The 17,011-nt window shown below is 38.3% G+C and overlaps 1 protein-coding gene across 1 annotated transcript in view; it reads left to right on the top strand.

Moving 5' to 3' along the window:
- Positions 1-17,011, top strand: part of LOC117298074 (mutS protein homolog 5-like) — a 103,772-nt gene that overhangs the window by 39,725 nt on the left and 47,036 nt on the right. The window contains exon 7 of the mRNA XM_033781308.1: positions 7,076-7,162. Coding sequence (XP_033637199.1) covers positions 7,076-7,162 — 87 coding nt within the window. The remainder of the gene's footprint in view (positions 1-7,075; positions 7,163-17,011) is intronic.

Raw genomic sequence — 17,011 nt, 5'->3', positions numbered from 1 at the left:
AATAATACCTACAAATCCATTGTGCCTTGGCATAAATAAGCCATATCCGTAACTAGACCTTGCCCGGGCCCGAGCGGGATCTTATTTAGCCCACAGTCCAACGTACGGTTTAGGGGTAAATTTCAATTTCTATTTCCTCTGTATAAGCTGGTTTAAGAGGACCCTGTTACAATCATTTACTACATGGCCCTAATCACAAAGATGCTTCTACTTGAACTCGTACAACACCAACAGGTGTGGATATAAGAAGCTAACGTTACATGATTAAGGGAACAGTTGTTTTGCTCTTGCCTCTCCTTCAAGGATTAAACAACAAAAGTGTACAGGGCGGATCCAGTGTAGGGATTTAGCAAGTGCAGAAACAAGACTCCTTTGAGTCCTTCCAATTTGGGTGTTTTTTTCGTTGGTGTAAAGTCGGGTTCATACTTACTGCAAATGTGAATGCGAAGCGACTTTGAATTCACAAACGAACAATTCGCAAGAGTTGAACTGTGCCCAAATATGTAGCAAAATGAACAATTTGCAAGAGTTGAACTTTGCCCAAATATGTAGCAAAACCAGACAAATGACGTCAATCTTGCTTCCACATCAATCTCGCTTTGACGTCAATTGTCCCTAATATTTTTAGTGGGCACTCCAGGAAAGTTTGTTTTTATTGGCATTTAACATCCACATCCTACCCCCTTCCCCTTCTCAAAAAAAATTCACCTTATAATGTCCCCAAAAAGTAGGATTTTCTTCGAACTGTTTATTCCTCCACAACACAGTATGAGAGGATTTACTGGTGAACAGGCATGATGTTCTTCCAAACTAAATTAGATTTTCGTTTTTGTTTAGCCTAAGAAAAGTCGGCAAATTGTTTATTACATAGCCCCAAAAGTCTATTAAAAAACATTTGTGTGTGCACTTGCAAGTCATGTACACAATTATATTACAAACTATTCTCCCTTTTTCAATTGTCCAAATATCGTTCTTGTGTAGAGTTTGAAACATTGCGAATGTTCACTTGCATTGTTTTGGTTCTTACAAAGCTAAAAATGAGAAAGTAAAGTGCATAACATTTCACTTATTATTGCAAGTGGTATTTTCCCACTGGCTCTGTGTGACCTCGAAAGCAGTTCACCCTGGTGTTGTACTTTCAATCCTTTTCGTGCGTCTTGAAGTAGTTTTTCCTGTGTTTCAAGAGCAGAGAATGGCCTGCTTCCTCCCCTAATACTCAGGGAAGTTTCATTATTTGCACCTGCTTCTTGCGCTTAGAGGAAAAGTCCCTTCTACCTGATGTAAGATGTAAACAGGGCCTTGCACCCCAAGGGCTGCTCAGCACAAACTAATTGTTGCTGTTAAAGAAATGTGCACTTGTTCCAAAGGAAATGCCTTTGTCATGTCGTGGGCTATGATTGAGCATTTAGATGTGTACTTTTGCTAAAAACTTGTGACCAAGATGTAATTTAATAAAGTATAACTTTTTGCGTAGCCGTGTGTTGCAGTTAAGCCCTATTTTCTCTGGAGCCACTAAAGTATACACATTATTCTTGCTTAGCATGAAAGATTGCCCAGAACATTTAAAATGTGACGTACATAATGTACACTGCATGAATTAAGTCTGCTAATTTTGTTTTCCTAAAAAATGGCTCTGTTGGTGTAAACACAAAGTATAGAACTGGTATCAAATTGATTAGTTTTAATCTGAAAGTTACCAAGCCTCCAGAGAAAGAAAAGCATGTGTTTACTTCTGTTCCTTTTACTTTGCAAGAATCTGTAGATATGGTTAAAGGGAAGTCACAAGTTCGCTTTTACAGTTTTGCAAAATAAACATAGATGCACATCCCTTATTTTGATTGCAACAATCAAACATGCAAACAAAACCTGACAAAACAATGTGTTGATGTGTTCTACTACTTTTATTCATATTTTTGGCCTCAAAATCAGGATGAAAATGAAACCAGAACTTTTTTTTATGAGAAATATTCTTCTACAGGTGTGTCCACTAATACAATTATAAACCAAATTGAAAAGCAAGTATGTACTTCTGCATGTACTTCCTGCTTACTAAGTTATACAACACAGTATTCCCTCCGGCCCGGCGCACCGTTCACATAGCATTGTTCCTGCCCAAACTGGAAGCTTTAAATTGTGGCCAATTCCAGTAGCCACAATTGGTGGAAGTAGTTGTTTTGGAAATGCTCATTCATCCTACCCCAAGTGCAACAATACAATTTATTTAATTGGGGAGTTGCCTCAGGCACTTATTTACCTTCTATGAGGAACTGCTCTCTCCAAAGTGGGGGATGGCCCAATTATTTAGTTATTCCTTCCAATTAAATCTGCACGCTCACGGTTATGCAGTAGTCTTACCTTAGTGTACAACAACAACAATAATTACTGCTACTCTCTTCAAAACTACATATTGAGGAATCAGGAAATGTTTCATTTAAAAATGAAGTTATTCACAGTCAATAAATTTATGATTACAACTTTTTTTGATTGAAGATAGCTTTAAAGCTGCAGTTTATTTATAATTTTTAGATAGGTCCTTCTTAATTGCTAGTGACAACTCTCTTATTCCAAGCTAAATGGCAGGAACTGTTGTATTTCCATCTTGGAAGGAACAGTAATTAGAGTATACAGATGTTGGAAGTCGGTTGTAACCTGTGCTAGTGTGCTGCCATAAAGTACAATACACTGTGTTGGATTCCTTCCTTTAATATCAGTCTGTGATGGTTAAAGTGATATTAATGACCTTGTTAATTAGAGTATACAGATGTTGGAAGTCGGTTGTAACATGTGCTAGTGTGCTGCCATAAAGTACAATACACTGTGTTGGATTCCTTCCTTTAATATCAGTCTGTGATGGTTAAAGTGATATTAATGACCTTGTTAATTAGAGTATACAGATGTTGGAAGTCGGTTGTAACATGTGCTAGTGTGCTGCCATAAAGTACAATACACTGTGTTGGATTCCTTCCTTTAATATCAGTCTGTGATGGTTAAAGTGATATTAATGACCTTGTTAATTGCAGTTTGAAAGGAAAACTAGATTTTTAGAGCAAACTTTGACTTAGGGTTTGTCTATCTGTTCATCTTGTCAGGCTTGGATCCAGGAACTTTAAAGGCACTTGATATTGGTAATTACCCCCCCCCCTGAAAACAAATACTTATGATATGTTTTGTTTAAAGGCAGTGGACACTATTGGTAATTACTCAAAATAATTAGCATAAAACTTTTCTTGGTAACAAGTAATGGGGTGAGGTTGATATTATAAAACATTGTGAGAAACGGCTCCCTCTGAAGTGGAGTAGTTTTCGAGAAGGAAGTAATTTTCCACGAATTTGATTTTGAGACCTCTCGGAATCAAGCATTCGAAAGCACGCAATTTTGTGTGACAAGGGTGTTTTTTTCTTTTGTAGTTATCTCGCAACTTCGACGACCAATTGAGCTCAAATTTTCACAGGTTTGTTATTTTATGCATGTGTTGAGATACACCAAGTGAGAAGACTGGTCTTTGACAATTACCAATAGTGTCTACTGTCTTTAAAGTGTACAGGTAGCCGAATGACGAAAAAAAAAACAAACACAAAAACATGGACACAAATCCTCATAGAAAAAATAGCTGAAAGTATTCCTATGGGCTTCTAGTAGTCAGTAGAGCCAGTTTATGTGAAGTGGCCATGGCTCACACTAAAAGTGCAGGAATGAATGTATCTTTAAAATTAAGGAGATTGGGATATATACACAGTATGCCTCCTAAAAAAGCAACTCTATACTTTCTCTTTAAAAGTGAAATCACCTGAACGGATAAAGAAGGGATGGTTTTTATTAGAGTTATTAAGAGGAAGGGATCAATTGTGGACAGCCTGATTTTAGAATTACTGAATTAGTGTTTGAACGGTCACTTGGTGTCAACTGCCAATCAACCTGTAAAATATATTCTATTCTATATTGTAGATACTTGAAGAAAAACTGGAGACAAGATTTATTTAAAGAACTGCTTGTTTTCTCTTAAACGTGTAGAGCTAAGGGTACCCCATTGCAAGGTAAATTAGTGCCATCTGCTTTTACCTTGATTTTGCGCTCAGTAAAAGGAACTGAAGTGTCTTTAAATTGGGAAAAGTTTTGGTGGCTTTTGGAAAGTATAAAGAACTGCTTGTGTTCCCTTAATACATGTAGAGCTAGAGGTACCCCATTGCAGGGTAAATTGGTGTTGTAGCTGCTTTTACCATGATTGTGTGCTTCTGAACGTTATTCCCTGCAGAAAGTTGTGCACTTTTTATTATTTTTGAGTTGCAAAGAAAGACAGCGTGATGTGTTTCCAAGCCAAGTCTAGTCCGGTCATCAGAGTATGGCGTCTAATGCCAGCTCTCCATAGCTATGATTCTAGATGTGTCATTGCATGATGGAGTGTCATACATGTAAAGGGGCATCTAGGCGCCCTTCTAACTTGAAATCTGTTTCTTCTTCTAAGTACACATGTCGGAATTACTGAATGAGTGTATGTACATTGTTTTTATTCAGCGTTTACAATTGCGTTGTCAGTCTCTACATACCTGAGGGGTTGACACAATGTTTCTTTGTCATGATGATTGTAGTCTTATTAAACCCCCCTCCCCCTTTCCCTATCACAACGAGACGAGTTAAGAGTTAATCATCCAAGGGTTTTACAAACAATGATACATCCTAATTTTGTCATAATAACGATAAACCTGTTCACATGTTGGTCATATTCAGTAGAGGATTTTCCAGTTAAGAGGCGTTGGTTTCTATATTCCGGTCACATGTTTTAATTCTAACACTCTTATGGATTCTTATACCATGCTGGTTTGAGGCTCCTTCAAGTGTGCGTAAGTACAGGCTTTTTCTGATTAGGCTCCCAGCCGATATTTTTAATGTAGACTTAAAGGCACTGTACACGTTTGGTATATTAGCATAAAACCTTACTTGTTAACGAGCAACGGAGAGCTGTTGATAATATGAAACATGTAACGACCCTCTGAAGTAACGTAGTTTTTGTGCAAGAGGTTATTTCTCACTAAAATAAGACTTTTGGTCAGAAGTCTTTATTCCTATCTGAAAGCACCTATTTTGTACAATCTATTTCTACATCCATGGTACAACACGGGTGTTTTTTCTTTCATCATTTTCTTGCAACTTCAATGACCAATTGAGTCCAAATGTTCACAGGCTTGGTATTTTAGCTTGGTATCCAGTGTCTTTTTTTATCTTGGCTAAGGTTAAATGTGGAAGTAACCTAGAGCCCGTTAATCTGTTGCGTCTTTTGTAATTAAACATTTCCTTCTTGTATTTTAGTGTTTTTTTTTTTTAATCTCATGCCTTGTTTTTTTGAAGGCAAGGTATACTTTGGTTTTGTGGAACTGATGAATTATTTTAATCCTGTAAATACAATAAAACTAACCTGTGAAAATTTCAGTTTAAAGAGTGGTAACATTTTTCTGGAGCAGTAATGTCTGCGCAGGAAAAATGATCCGAAACTGGAATACACTATCTGAGAAAAGTTTTTCGGTTTGAAGTGTATTTGAATCCTTTGGAGGGAAAGTTCTTAAAATGTTATTCATTCTCAACAGCTACAGTGATTCTTACCAAGTAAGTTTTGATGATCATTTCTTTTTGGAGTAATTACCAAAGGTACATTTACCCTCCCGACCGTACAGTCATGAAACTAGGGAATTTTAACTTTGTTTTTTTAAAGCACTTTGAGGCTCTGCATAAGGCCCTTAGTAAATTCTTTTTTATTATTCTTATATCTTAAGATAAATCTAAGTGTTTCTTTTTGCCCTGGTGTGCCGTGGGAAGCACAAAGTAGGCTTCAGTTCCTTGTGATGACAAATCAGTATACACAAATTAATTACTAGTCTAGTACTTTTGTAGAACATCAACTTACTCGTAATAACAATGTGGATGTGATAAAAAGGCATGTGATTATGGCCACAGATGTGCAACATTGTTGAATGGTCCACCTGTGTAGTAAAGTGACAGTGTTTGTCATCAATGGGTTAATGTCTACATCAGATGCTTTGTGATCAGGGTGTGGTCTTAATGCTAGTTGACAAGAGTTCATCACCTGGATGGGTCTTAACATGTCTGGGGTTAATATAGCCTGGTTACCACACCCTTATAATACCGTAACCTCTCACTGCGGTTTCTCAGGATATTGGGGTCCTAATTTCGGCATTTCTTTGACGCCTTAAACCTTTTTGAAGGTTGTAAATATGGATATATGATATAAATAAAGAAAGAAAGACATGGGTCGATTTCACAAAACTCTTCCAAACTTAGGACTAGTCCTAGGCAATGCTAAGAGATAGGACTGTTCTTAAGTAACTCATCCTAACTTAGGACTAGTCCTATCTCTTAGCATTGCCTAGGACTAGTCCTAAGTTAGGAAGAGTTTTGTAAAATCGACCCATGGTCATCTTAAGCTAAGACCTCTAGATTTCCAATTTCTGTGAAGTAAAGATTTTGTATATCTTGTAAAATCCTGTAAATTAAATTTACTTTGAAATTGAAGTTCATGGGGTAAAGTTGATTTGTATTATTGATTTATTTGTTTATTTATTTGGTTACACTTTCGAAAACACAATATTAGCACCATCAACTGGATGAATATAAAATGACAAGAAATCATCAGTATATAAGATTCGGGAGAAAAATCCCAATGGGGGAAAACCCACGCAATCAAGTAGGGGACTGTAAATCCTATCAACATGCATGGTTCCAGTCTGAGGTGGGATTCGAACCGGGGTCCTAGGTGAAAGGCATGGAAAGAAACCACTGAGCCAACCTGACCCAGAGAGTAGGTCACTACTTAGGTCTGATAAATGTACTTCATGGGAGGCAACGGAGGCAAATTCCCTCCTGCCTTTGGCCGTTTGCTTGTTGACCCTTGAAATGTTCCACTAAAAATCTTAAGCTCCTACTATTTGATGAGCAAGTTCTGGCCAGAAGTGCCCGGTTTTGGGCATGTAGCGTCTCATATCGTTGGGTAAACTATGTTATTATTTTAATCATGTCTTGCACTCAAGATAATTGAGGTCTTGTTGTGTGTCTTTCCTCATACAGTGATGCATCAAGTGCAGCCCAAGTTTGTTACTTGCAGCTCCAAGTCTGATGAAAGATTCCTGAAAGCACTGAAGGATGTTTTGAGTGGTAAGCATTGAGGGGCAACCCTAACTAACTCCTTTTTCCCTTCCCACCTGTCAACTGGTCATGGAATCTTCCACTTCTTTCCTTCCACTCTGACAGGATTTATTTTTATTTTTTGGGATTTGTTTTTCTTTGAGAGTGTCTGTGGCACAAAGAAAGTGTGACGTGACAAAGCCAAGGGAACAGAGATTCTGAAACATTGGCTTTTGTTGTTTCTCTATATTGAGAAAATTTTGTTTTTGCGCACCTTGGTTGAAAAAACTCGCGGCTGCGAAACTCGACTGCCTCTTGGGTCGACGGCCGAACCAAAGCTGGAATCTAGGTTGGCTCGAACTTCCCTTAATTGAACCGAAATACAATGAAATGCAATGGTGGAAGCCTCTTCATCCATGTATTTTACAACAGGACAAAGGCCTGGAATCAGGCATAACACAATAAACCCATGCACAAAGGCAAAATTCCAGCATTGTTTTAACCACCACCTGTTCCTTTTGTTTGAGTGAAACAATGCAATGCATGGTGAGTGAATGCTGGGCCTGATTCATAGGGAAAAGTTTGGGGCCTTTGTTCCTGATGTTACACGAAATACGAAAAGCATGTCACTCGAGTACTACCAAGGAAAATATTTGTGTGTCTACATGACAGGTCGTTGGTTCAAATCCCGCTCTAGTCAATTTTTCTTAGTTCAACTCCAAATCATTTAAAACGTACCCAGTCAGTTTCCCATGTGGTTTATTATTTGATAGCAATGGAAATCAGAAAACTATTAACAACAACAAACACACTGTAAATTGGTTTTAGAATTAGCACAACAAGTTTCAATGGAAGTCGTTTTCCAATCAGAATGAATTTGAATGAATCCAAAGAGAAAGTCATCCTGTATGATTAAGTTGAAACTATGGGCTGTCCCGGATATTGATTCTGCCATACACAAGAGTATTCTCAGTGTGTATCAAGGGAATATGGGTTAAGGGACCATGTTGGGAACAAAAAGAGAATCTAAAAGTTTCACATCACTACAAGCTTTCCAGACCCTTTCTTCCTCTTTTCGTTTCCTACTTTGCTTTATTTGTTTGCAATTAGTTTTTCTCATAACGGGGAAAGAGGAACCGTATGGAATCACCGTGCTCCACTTTTAATCAGTATATTTAATTACCCCAATCACATGACCATGTTAAATTATCAAGTTTCTGCCTTGTAAGGTAAACGCTCCTACAAGAAACCTAACTACGCTCTTAAACTTGACAGCGACTGGTCCGTATCAAACGTTGCGTGGAGGAAAATAACTCATATCCTTTTGGGCATTGCTATTAACAAAAGCACGCTATTATGAAGTGTAACACCAGGATACAATGACTTGCGAGAAATCTTGGTCATTCCTCATATTTCCCTCGGCGCAGTTGGAGGATGTTTTATTTGAGGTCCTGTCATCTGAGAACGTAAACAGTTTTGTCACCTTTTCACCGAACTGAAGAAAATTTGATTGTTTGAATCGTCTGACGATAGACACTTGTAAAGACTCATCAAGATATAAGGATGTGAGAACTCACACTTTTCTCATTTTCTCAATTTTCCAGACATGCATTGTTGTTGTTTTTGTGACCAGCATAAACCATAACACACTGAGCTCCTACACATTGATCAGGTGTTGCCATATCTGGCCTTCACTGGTTTGTGTTCTTCAAAATGGTGGAAGCCAGAATTCAAGCTAAATTGACTGGATTCAGCCTGTCTGAACTGCTTTTGAGGCGTAGTGTCTGATCTCTGCAACCAATAATGCGTCGAAGTTTTATCAAGTTTGTTACCTTTTGTATCCCAGAATGTTGTATTTATAAAATGTTTGTAAAGGTTTCACTCAAACAAACAAACAGGAATCGGATACCAGTTTACAGATGGTATACGTGATGCTGTACTTAGGTTGATAACCTGATTTTGTTAAGCATAATTTTGTTAAGCTGATTTGCTACTTTTTGTGCTTAAGCAGCTCTATGCAATTGGGCCCTTTTGCCTAGTTTCTAGGTGGAGATGCTTCTCAATTGCTGTGTCGCTATAGACCGTATTGAATAACCCCCTTTTTGCTATTAAAGCAGGTCAAACCGTATGCGCGTCCAAACGCGTACATCAATGAAGCACGCTTACTAAACCACTTAAAACGCCAAACAATGGAAACAAACTCGCTACGTTGTAGTCACTGAGCAATGCCTGTGCGTTGCACAGACTTCAACATAATGATGATGTGCATTTACCTCACTTAAAAATGTTTACAGGATAATTTATTTTACTTGCTCGGGACTACACGAAAATGAGTTAAACTAAATGTGTACAAGGAGCAAGGACGATTTGTCATGATGATGAAGGATAACATTGTGCATGTGTGAACCATGATCTTTTGTTTGAACCCTGTAAACAATAAAGCGTGACTGCACAATTCCAAGACAAAAACCTGGATGTAGACACTTGGGACAATGAAACCTTTACCCCACTTCATGACGTTGTCTCAAGTAATAGTGTGAAGTGATTGATTGAACGGTAGGGGTGTACTCCAGGGTTACAAAGGGAGTACTACCCCTTGTATTATTGCCACCCCCCCTCTCCCCTTCTCAAAATGAAGGCTTGCCCCCCCTTCTTGTATAGAGTCTCAGGATCCTCTAGGACCTGGGATCCCGCCATGCATACCATCCCAAGAGTCTTGTCTTGAGATGTCAACAAGAATTATGAGATATCATCTAGGCGTCATAGAGTCTCCGACATAAGGGCTTCAAGGAAGCTGTGTAGATGTACACTCAAACTGTTAGAAAGTGGCACTAAACTTAATCCAGGTTCTAATGCCAAAAACGCACCATTTTTGTTACCGTTTTTCAAATCTTAGAAAATTTGTAATTATTTGTGGAACTTCTTGGAAGTTAAAGATGGTTTACAGTAATAGCTTTTATATACATTAAGACTTAGGAATCAGAATATTATCATCTAACTGGGTAAATGTTATTGTATTAAATCCAATGGTAAACGTTTTTGTACTATTTTTACGCAAGATTTAATGCTAGGATTTGAAACTTTACATGGTGGAGGTATAAAATTACACTTAAGAGAGGCTTGTGGTAACACTATGTGAAAATCTCTTTTGAGTAATAAGTGTTGTTTCTGAAAAGAACCGGTGGTTAACAACTCAACGTTTCGATCAGCTGAGAATCAGGACTCTGTTAAAACTCTCGTTGAAACCTTGTCACCAACATTTATCACATTTGAAAATTTATTTGGGTAATTTTGTTTCTGTATTTAGAAGAAGACCCACGAAAAAAACTACAGCATGTTCCCCGAGGAGCATTGGTTTTGTCGTTAGATATCCAAACTAAGTTTAGTGGAAATCCCTATTTCTTTGTATAAATTGGACCTAATCCTAAGCTGTGCAAATTCCAGTGTCTGGAGGGGAACACACAATTTACCTTGTAAATTGACATATTGGTGAAGTACTCGAAAAGAAGCATTCAGCATGTTCTGGTTCGGGGTATTTCTTGGCAACAGTAAATCATTTTTGCCTGATATCCCTCGTTGAGTGTAAGTCTTATCAACATGTTTATCTTGGCAAATCAGGCTTTCCTGCGCTTCAACATTGTACCACTCACTCAATCAACATACCAAAGGTACAAGTCAACTATACTCTGAAGACTACATCATATAACCTAAACGTTTCAGCGCATTCTTTAACTTTAACATGGTTTTATCACAAGCTTGCATACTACCCTAGTCCCAGTTGAACACGAAAAAAATTACTAATGATAGTGAGAAAATTGCAGACTGTACAACTATGCGATAGATTTCTTTTCAAAAAGTTGTGGCTCTGAGAAGAGTTAGTGTGTTCCATTTTCAAACTGATACTCTGCTCGTCTTCAGGTGAATGCTTGGCTAAGCATCCTGAACACCAGCCAGCCATCAATGTCTTGAAGCCGGGCAGATCATCCGGTTTGAAAGGTAGAGAACAAACCAGCTCTTCTCGGACCCATCACTTCTTTCTTTCCCATAGTTGTACCCGCAAGTCTCTATACTATTATAAGTTACCCATCTACACCATGCAAAGCTTCAAATTTCATAACAACAAACGTTTTCCTTGGTTTTCATGGAAGGAGTGAGCTGTTCCAAGTCACACATCAGCTCGTTCTAAAGGTAAGCGAGCCAAGTTGTGTCTTGCTCCAATGGCCATATTATCACAGGTTACACATCTTTGAATTGTCCGGTGTTCAGAGTGCATTCGAAGACGGAATTGGACAGGATGTTCAGTTTAGAAGCTGGTGAGAGTGAAGCGCCTCCATGATGTCTGTGAAATTGTCCCTAGACGGTTAATTTGTTACACACCATCAGAGGTGTAATGAAGGAACTGCAGGGGTTGATTAGAATTCGAAGAAGAACTTTCGGGCAGAGAGAAAACAGTTTGCTACAGGTTAAGTGAGAGCACTGTCTGGTCTGTCATCACTCTAAATATTAGGATAGTCAACAGCAAATTGTGTACCTGCAATTTATCCATACTTTAGTTGAAAGATGCTGGTTCTCTCTAGCATGATGGGGCAATAAATTGCAGCCGATACACCTCCCCCCCCCCTTACAAAATAAATAAACATAATAAATAAATAAACATATCAATGTGCATTGAATTCAATTGAATAAACAAAAATTACTTCTTTTTAAAAGGCCAAATTTACAAAAACATCAAATAAGACCACTTAAAACTTCAAGTGAAAAAAGACATACCAATGGCCTTGTTTAATTAAGTGTGTGGCTAAACTTGCAAAGTTTACTTTCAGAATGCCCCAAAGTTTTGAAAAATCCTGACATGGGTGGGGGAACCCTTCTGAGTGTGTCATTTAATCTTCTGAAGGAAGATACAGCAATTGTTTTGATACAAGCAACAGCTTTTAACCTTTCATTACACTGGACAGTCATCTCATCTCATGTGAAGGCTTGAAATTATGCCCCTGGTCTTGGCCTTGATGCCTCTTCAAAAATTTCTCATAGTCTTTGAGATTTTCCAATGGAAGTGCCCCTTACCAAATTAAAATGGCATTGCCCTCTCAAAGATGAAAATTCAGTCCTGCATTTTGTACTAGATAATAAGACAGCCCCTTTCTTTTCACAGTCCAGCACGGTTTGATAATTCAACACCCAAACAAACTTTAATTATAATGGCTAGTCTGAACTCCCATGAAGCTGAAGGCGGCTGAGCCAGCTAATCAAATTATGATGTTACTGAACAGATCACCGCGTACGCTGTGCAGACTCCGTGAATCCAATTGTTTAATCGAAATCGACCTCTGCATCTCCAACAGGTCTACTTCATCTATTACCCCACCCCAAGAACACCACTCGGAATTCCTGGTTACGCCATCCACCCAACCTTTGCGTTCTCTTTCCAACATCCATGCATTAAGGAAACATCAATTAAATATATCTTCAATAATGACCTTGATTGATTTAAACCGCGTTAGCCACGCTCATTTTGTGGTCAATTGAGCCCCAATTAACATTCTGACAAACGTAGGAGTAAGTTTCTTGTAGATGTTGCTTTTCAGAGAAAGCAAAAAGGTCGTCTCTTTCGTGAGGTAAGAAAAAGTTAATGAATTGAAGAGGATATTTTGTAAGTTGTTGAATGCTGACAGAGTGCAGAACCGTGATGGTGCCAGCACAAACACTGGATTTTGTTTTTGGAAGGTTGTGCAACTTTCCTGTTGTAATGGGTACTTCCACAAGAAAATAGTAATACCTCTGGGAATTAAGCTTGGCAAAAATGCTTTTGGTTAGTGATTTTTAGGGATGGGTGGGGGGGGGGGGTTTGGAAGGGTCTTTCAAGTGAATGCTTAATCCTAATCCTCTAATCCGGCAGGTAGGTGACTGGATTATGCATTTGATAATACAAGAATGGAGTTTGGCACACTACTGAGTATGTCATGGGAAAGATATCTTGCTATAGGGCCATTGCAGATTTTTCCTTATGGAAAAAAAAAATAGGTAGACTAACCAGCAATGACTGCCATTTAGACAAGTTTTAATACTGCTTGTTATTGCACGTGTATTTAAAAAACAAAACAAAATGCCGTGCCTAATTTCATCCGTAAACAATGTCTCTAAACTTCACAATGTACTTGCAAATAGTCTATCCCTCTTTTGCACAGTGTGAGGCCATGTCGGAATTAATGGTTATGGCGGCTGCAAAGTCTCATCATCATGCGTTGAAGTATATAGACGTCTTTAACAACACCCTTGGCAAAAGTCGTAGCCGTAGCTGCAGCCGCCAACTCAGATACGACCAAAGCATCAGTGTTTCTAGTTATTTTCCACAGGAAACGTGACCAAAAGGACCACAATACAATTAACTTTAAAGGCAATGGACACTATTGGTAATTGTCAAAGACAATTGGTGTATCTCAACATATGCATAAAATAACAAAACTGTGAAAATTTGAGCTCAATCGGTCATCGAACTTCGAGATAATAATGAAAGAAAAAAACACCCTTGCCACACGAAGTTGTGTGCGTTTAGATGGTTGATTTTGAGACCTCAAGTTCTAAATCTGAGGTCTCAAAATCAAATTCGTGGAAAGTTACTTCTTTCTCGAAAACTATGGCACTTCAGAGGGAGCCGATTCTCACAATGTTTTATACCATCAACCTCTCCCCATTACTCGTCACCAAGAAAGGTTATATGCTAATAATTATTTTGAGTAATTACCAATATTTTTTCCTTCATGAAGAGTATCCAGTACTTTCAAAAATTAATAGAGTTTTTTTTTATACTGTTAATGGCTCGACCAATGTTAGCTCAAGTCCAAACGTTTTTTTTTTTGGGGTTGTTGATGCTACTACAAGCCTGTTTACAGACCTTAGGATAACTAGGTACGACAGGCATCGCTCTCTGAAAATAAAAAAGTACAATGGCTGGCAAGCATGTTGAGATTTGGAAAGCCGAGCGAACCTGTTCTGTCATTTCCAAGAGTGTGTTATCAGTCACCCCACTGCATGTATGCCAGCAACAGGCCTCGTCCTTGGTTGTGTATGTTATGTGTGTATGAGAAGTGACGCTGGATTTAACTGGTGACCAACTGTTGCTCATCAGCTGGCCTCTTATGTCACGCTTGTATGGTGACACACCAGTCATACAGTGCAACGGGGTCACGTTCTTGGTTTTTTTTTTTTAAGTCTTGAAGAAACGTATTGGTTTGATTTTTTTTCCTGGTTGCTTTGCCTGGCCGAAAGCTGGATGGTTCAAGGTTCAGGTCCAAACGCCGATTTTAAAAGAATTACACTGGTTACCAGTAAGCAGTAGGATTAAGTATAAACTTTTGCTTTTCGTGTATAAATCGCTCACCAGTAATGCCCCTGCATATATTGATGATCTTCTCAGCTCATACAATCCTCCTCGAAAACTCCGGTCTTATAATTCTAGCCTCCTTATTGAGCCCATTTCCAAACATTCATGGGGAGACCGATCTTTTTCACATGCTGCCCCTCGTCTATGGAACATACTGCCTGCACTAGTAAAATCATCCGTTTCTTTGACCCAATTTAAAAAACAACTGAAAACACATCTATTCAAACAGGCATTTGATTCAATGGTTTAATTATTGTTATTTTTGTTACCTTTTAGGATGTTTTTTCTTAAATATTGCAGTTGTATTATTGTATTCTATACCACATGTTCTAGATTTCTCTCAACTTAGGTTTACATTTTAATTTGTGTTGTTGTTATTGTATATTAATTAATGCTATTGTTTGTATTTTAGCGCCATGAGCACTTCTGTGGATTTGTGCGCTTTATAAGTTTTCATTATTATTATTATTATTATTATTATTATTTTAAACCAAGGACTTGTTGTTTTGCTATCGAGAGCTTCTTTCAATGGAGGTCTGATGTTTCATTTGTACTCCGCTTTTTTTTGTGGGGGGGGGGGAACAGTTATGGAGGTGACTTTTGAACTTTGAGGCAAAGAAAGGCAGGTATATTTGAGTAAATTACCAAAAATTTTGAAGTCCTGACTCCAATATGGTCAAAAATAGACACTTTTGATGTGATTATATTATGTTGTTTTGTGTTGAAGCAGACTTTTGGAGAGCTGTATATAATCAATCATTGTGGTTTTAAGTTCCTGTTTGACAAAAAAGAAAGAAAAACACACCTTTTTGACCTTATCTTGATATTATGAACAAAGTTTGCAGAGCGTCAGACCAAGACTGACTGATTTAAGGTCCAAAACAAATACTCCAGATGACTTTTGGGAAATGAGTCTTCTTCTTTAAGTCATAGCGCAACTTCTGAGGAAGTTACTGGGACGCAATGTCTTAAGAAATTAACAAGCGTAGAGGTGTTTTTCAAGTTTCTTTTGATTTTTGTGTCATTGAATGGAAATCACCATGAGTTCCTGAAGCTTAAGTTGATGATATGGATCAATGTAGTATTAACACTCGGATACAAACAGAACTCAATTGAAAATCCAAAATATCCTTACGGACTCGATACGGTCAGTGTTTTGATTATGGGGGGTTTTGGAGTACGGTATCCCCCGTGCAGACGTTGAATCATAGTACTATTTGTAGCTTCTAAACCAGGGGGCTCAGCTTATCTTCCGTCTTTCCCATAAGGGGCTCTTGCAATTATCTTGGGGTAGTCTGCACAAACGGTGTACACAGAGTTGACACACTGTGAGTGTACTTTAAGCTGGTGATCCCAATGCCAGGGTGAATTACTCCTCCAAACCCTGTGAATTGTTCGATCCTCATTAAGAGGAGGGGAGGCGTGCGGCGGCATTACTCAACCCTTCACTAGTGATTAAGGAGAGAGAACAACGAGGTTGGAGAGTGGGTACTTACTGCTGGGGTGACAAGTGAAGCAGATGGGAGGATGTCCTTGTTTTCCTATAAGGGTATCATGATTCAACTTGAATGTAACATCGGTAACTTGAGCTTCAAGAAAAAAAAAAGGTCTCATCGAGCGGCTCTGATATCTCGACAATGGGTGGCATTTACTGGGGGTGTTAAAAGCAATAGTGCGGGGAGGGAAAACGAAAATTTGATCAAAATATTAGTGAGGTTTTTACACAAGTGACTGAAATCTATTGTGTAAGTACTCAGACTTAGCCTCATTCAACATGATAGCATTTAAACAATAATCAACTCTGCTGTAATGTACTTTCATCTTTAAATTAAAATTCACAGTTTTCCTAATCACAGGGGTGTACAAGAATGTCAAATCTATAAGTGAAACCATGATCCAAACTGTGTTGGTGTCACTTTTTAAAAGAAATTATAGTCTCTGTACAATAATCATGATCAGAAATATAGAGGTGTGGACACAATTAGGCTTTGTCTTCCCTTCCCCTTCTGAACATTTCAAGTCTTGACGGCAGAGAGAGAACTATGACAACACTCTGAGATCTTATTAAGAAATAAAACAACCCTGACAAACTGTTGATCAGTTAAATATTTCTCTTAAAAGTTAAGCATAACTATACGTTGAGCATTATAACCACAATCGGAGCTGCAATTATTGGGGTAGCCAGGGTCCCCCCGAGCTTGTTATTTATCTGTATTTTTTGAAAGGACAAATATGTGATAACCCTTTTAATCTGATATCAATCTCATAGGGCCTATATGGTATACACTGACTGTGTGTGTGTGTCATATTGCTTGTATCATCAATAGGCAGAATCCCATCATTTACCTGCCGTACTAATAGGGTCATCATCCAGGTAGTGATCACTTCACCTATCTGTCAGTTGCCCTAACACTCCGATTAGGAAATATCCCCCTTCCTACATCTTCTCATCTTCCTCACCATCTAGTGGCTAATGAGTCATAGGGGTGACCCTC

Source organism: Asterias rubens, chromosome 12 (assembly GCF_902459465.1).
Source record: "Asterias rubens chromosome 12, eAstRub1.3, whole genome shotgun sequence".
Classification (NCBI taxonomy): Eukaryota; Metazoa; Echinodermata; class Asteroidea; order Forcipulatida; family Asteriidae; genus Asterias; species Asterias rubens.
Note: the sequence above shows the minus strand (reverse complement) of the source record. Positions and strands in the feature narration are given on the sequence as shown.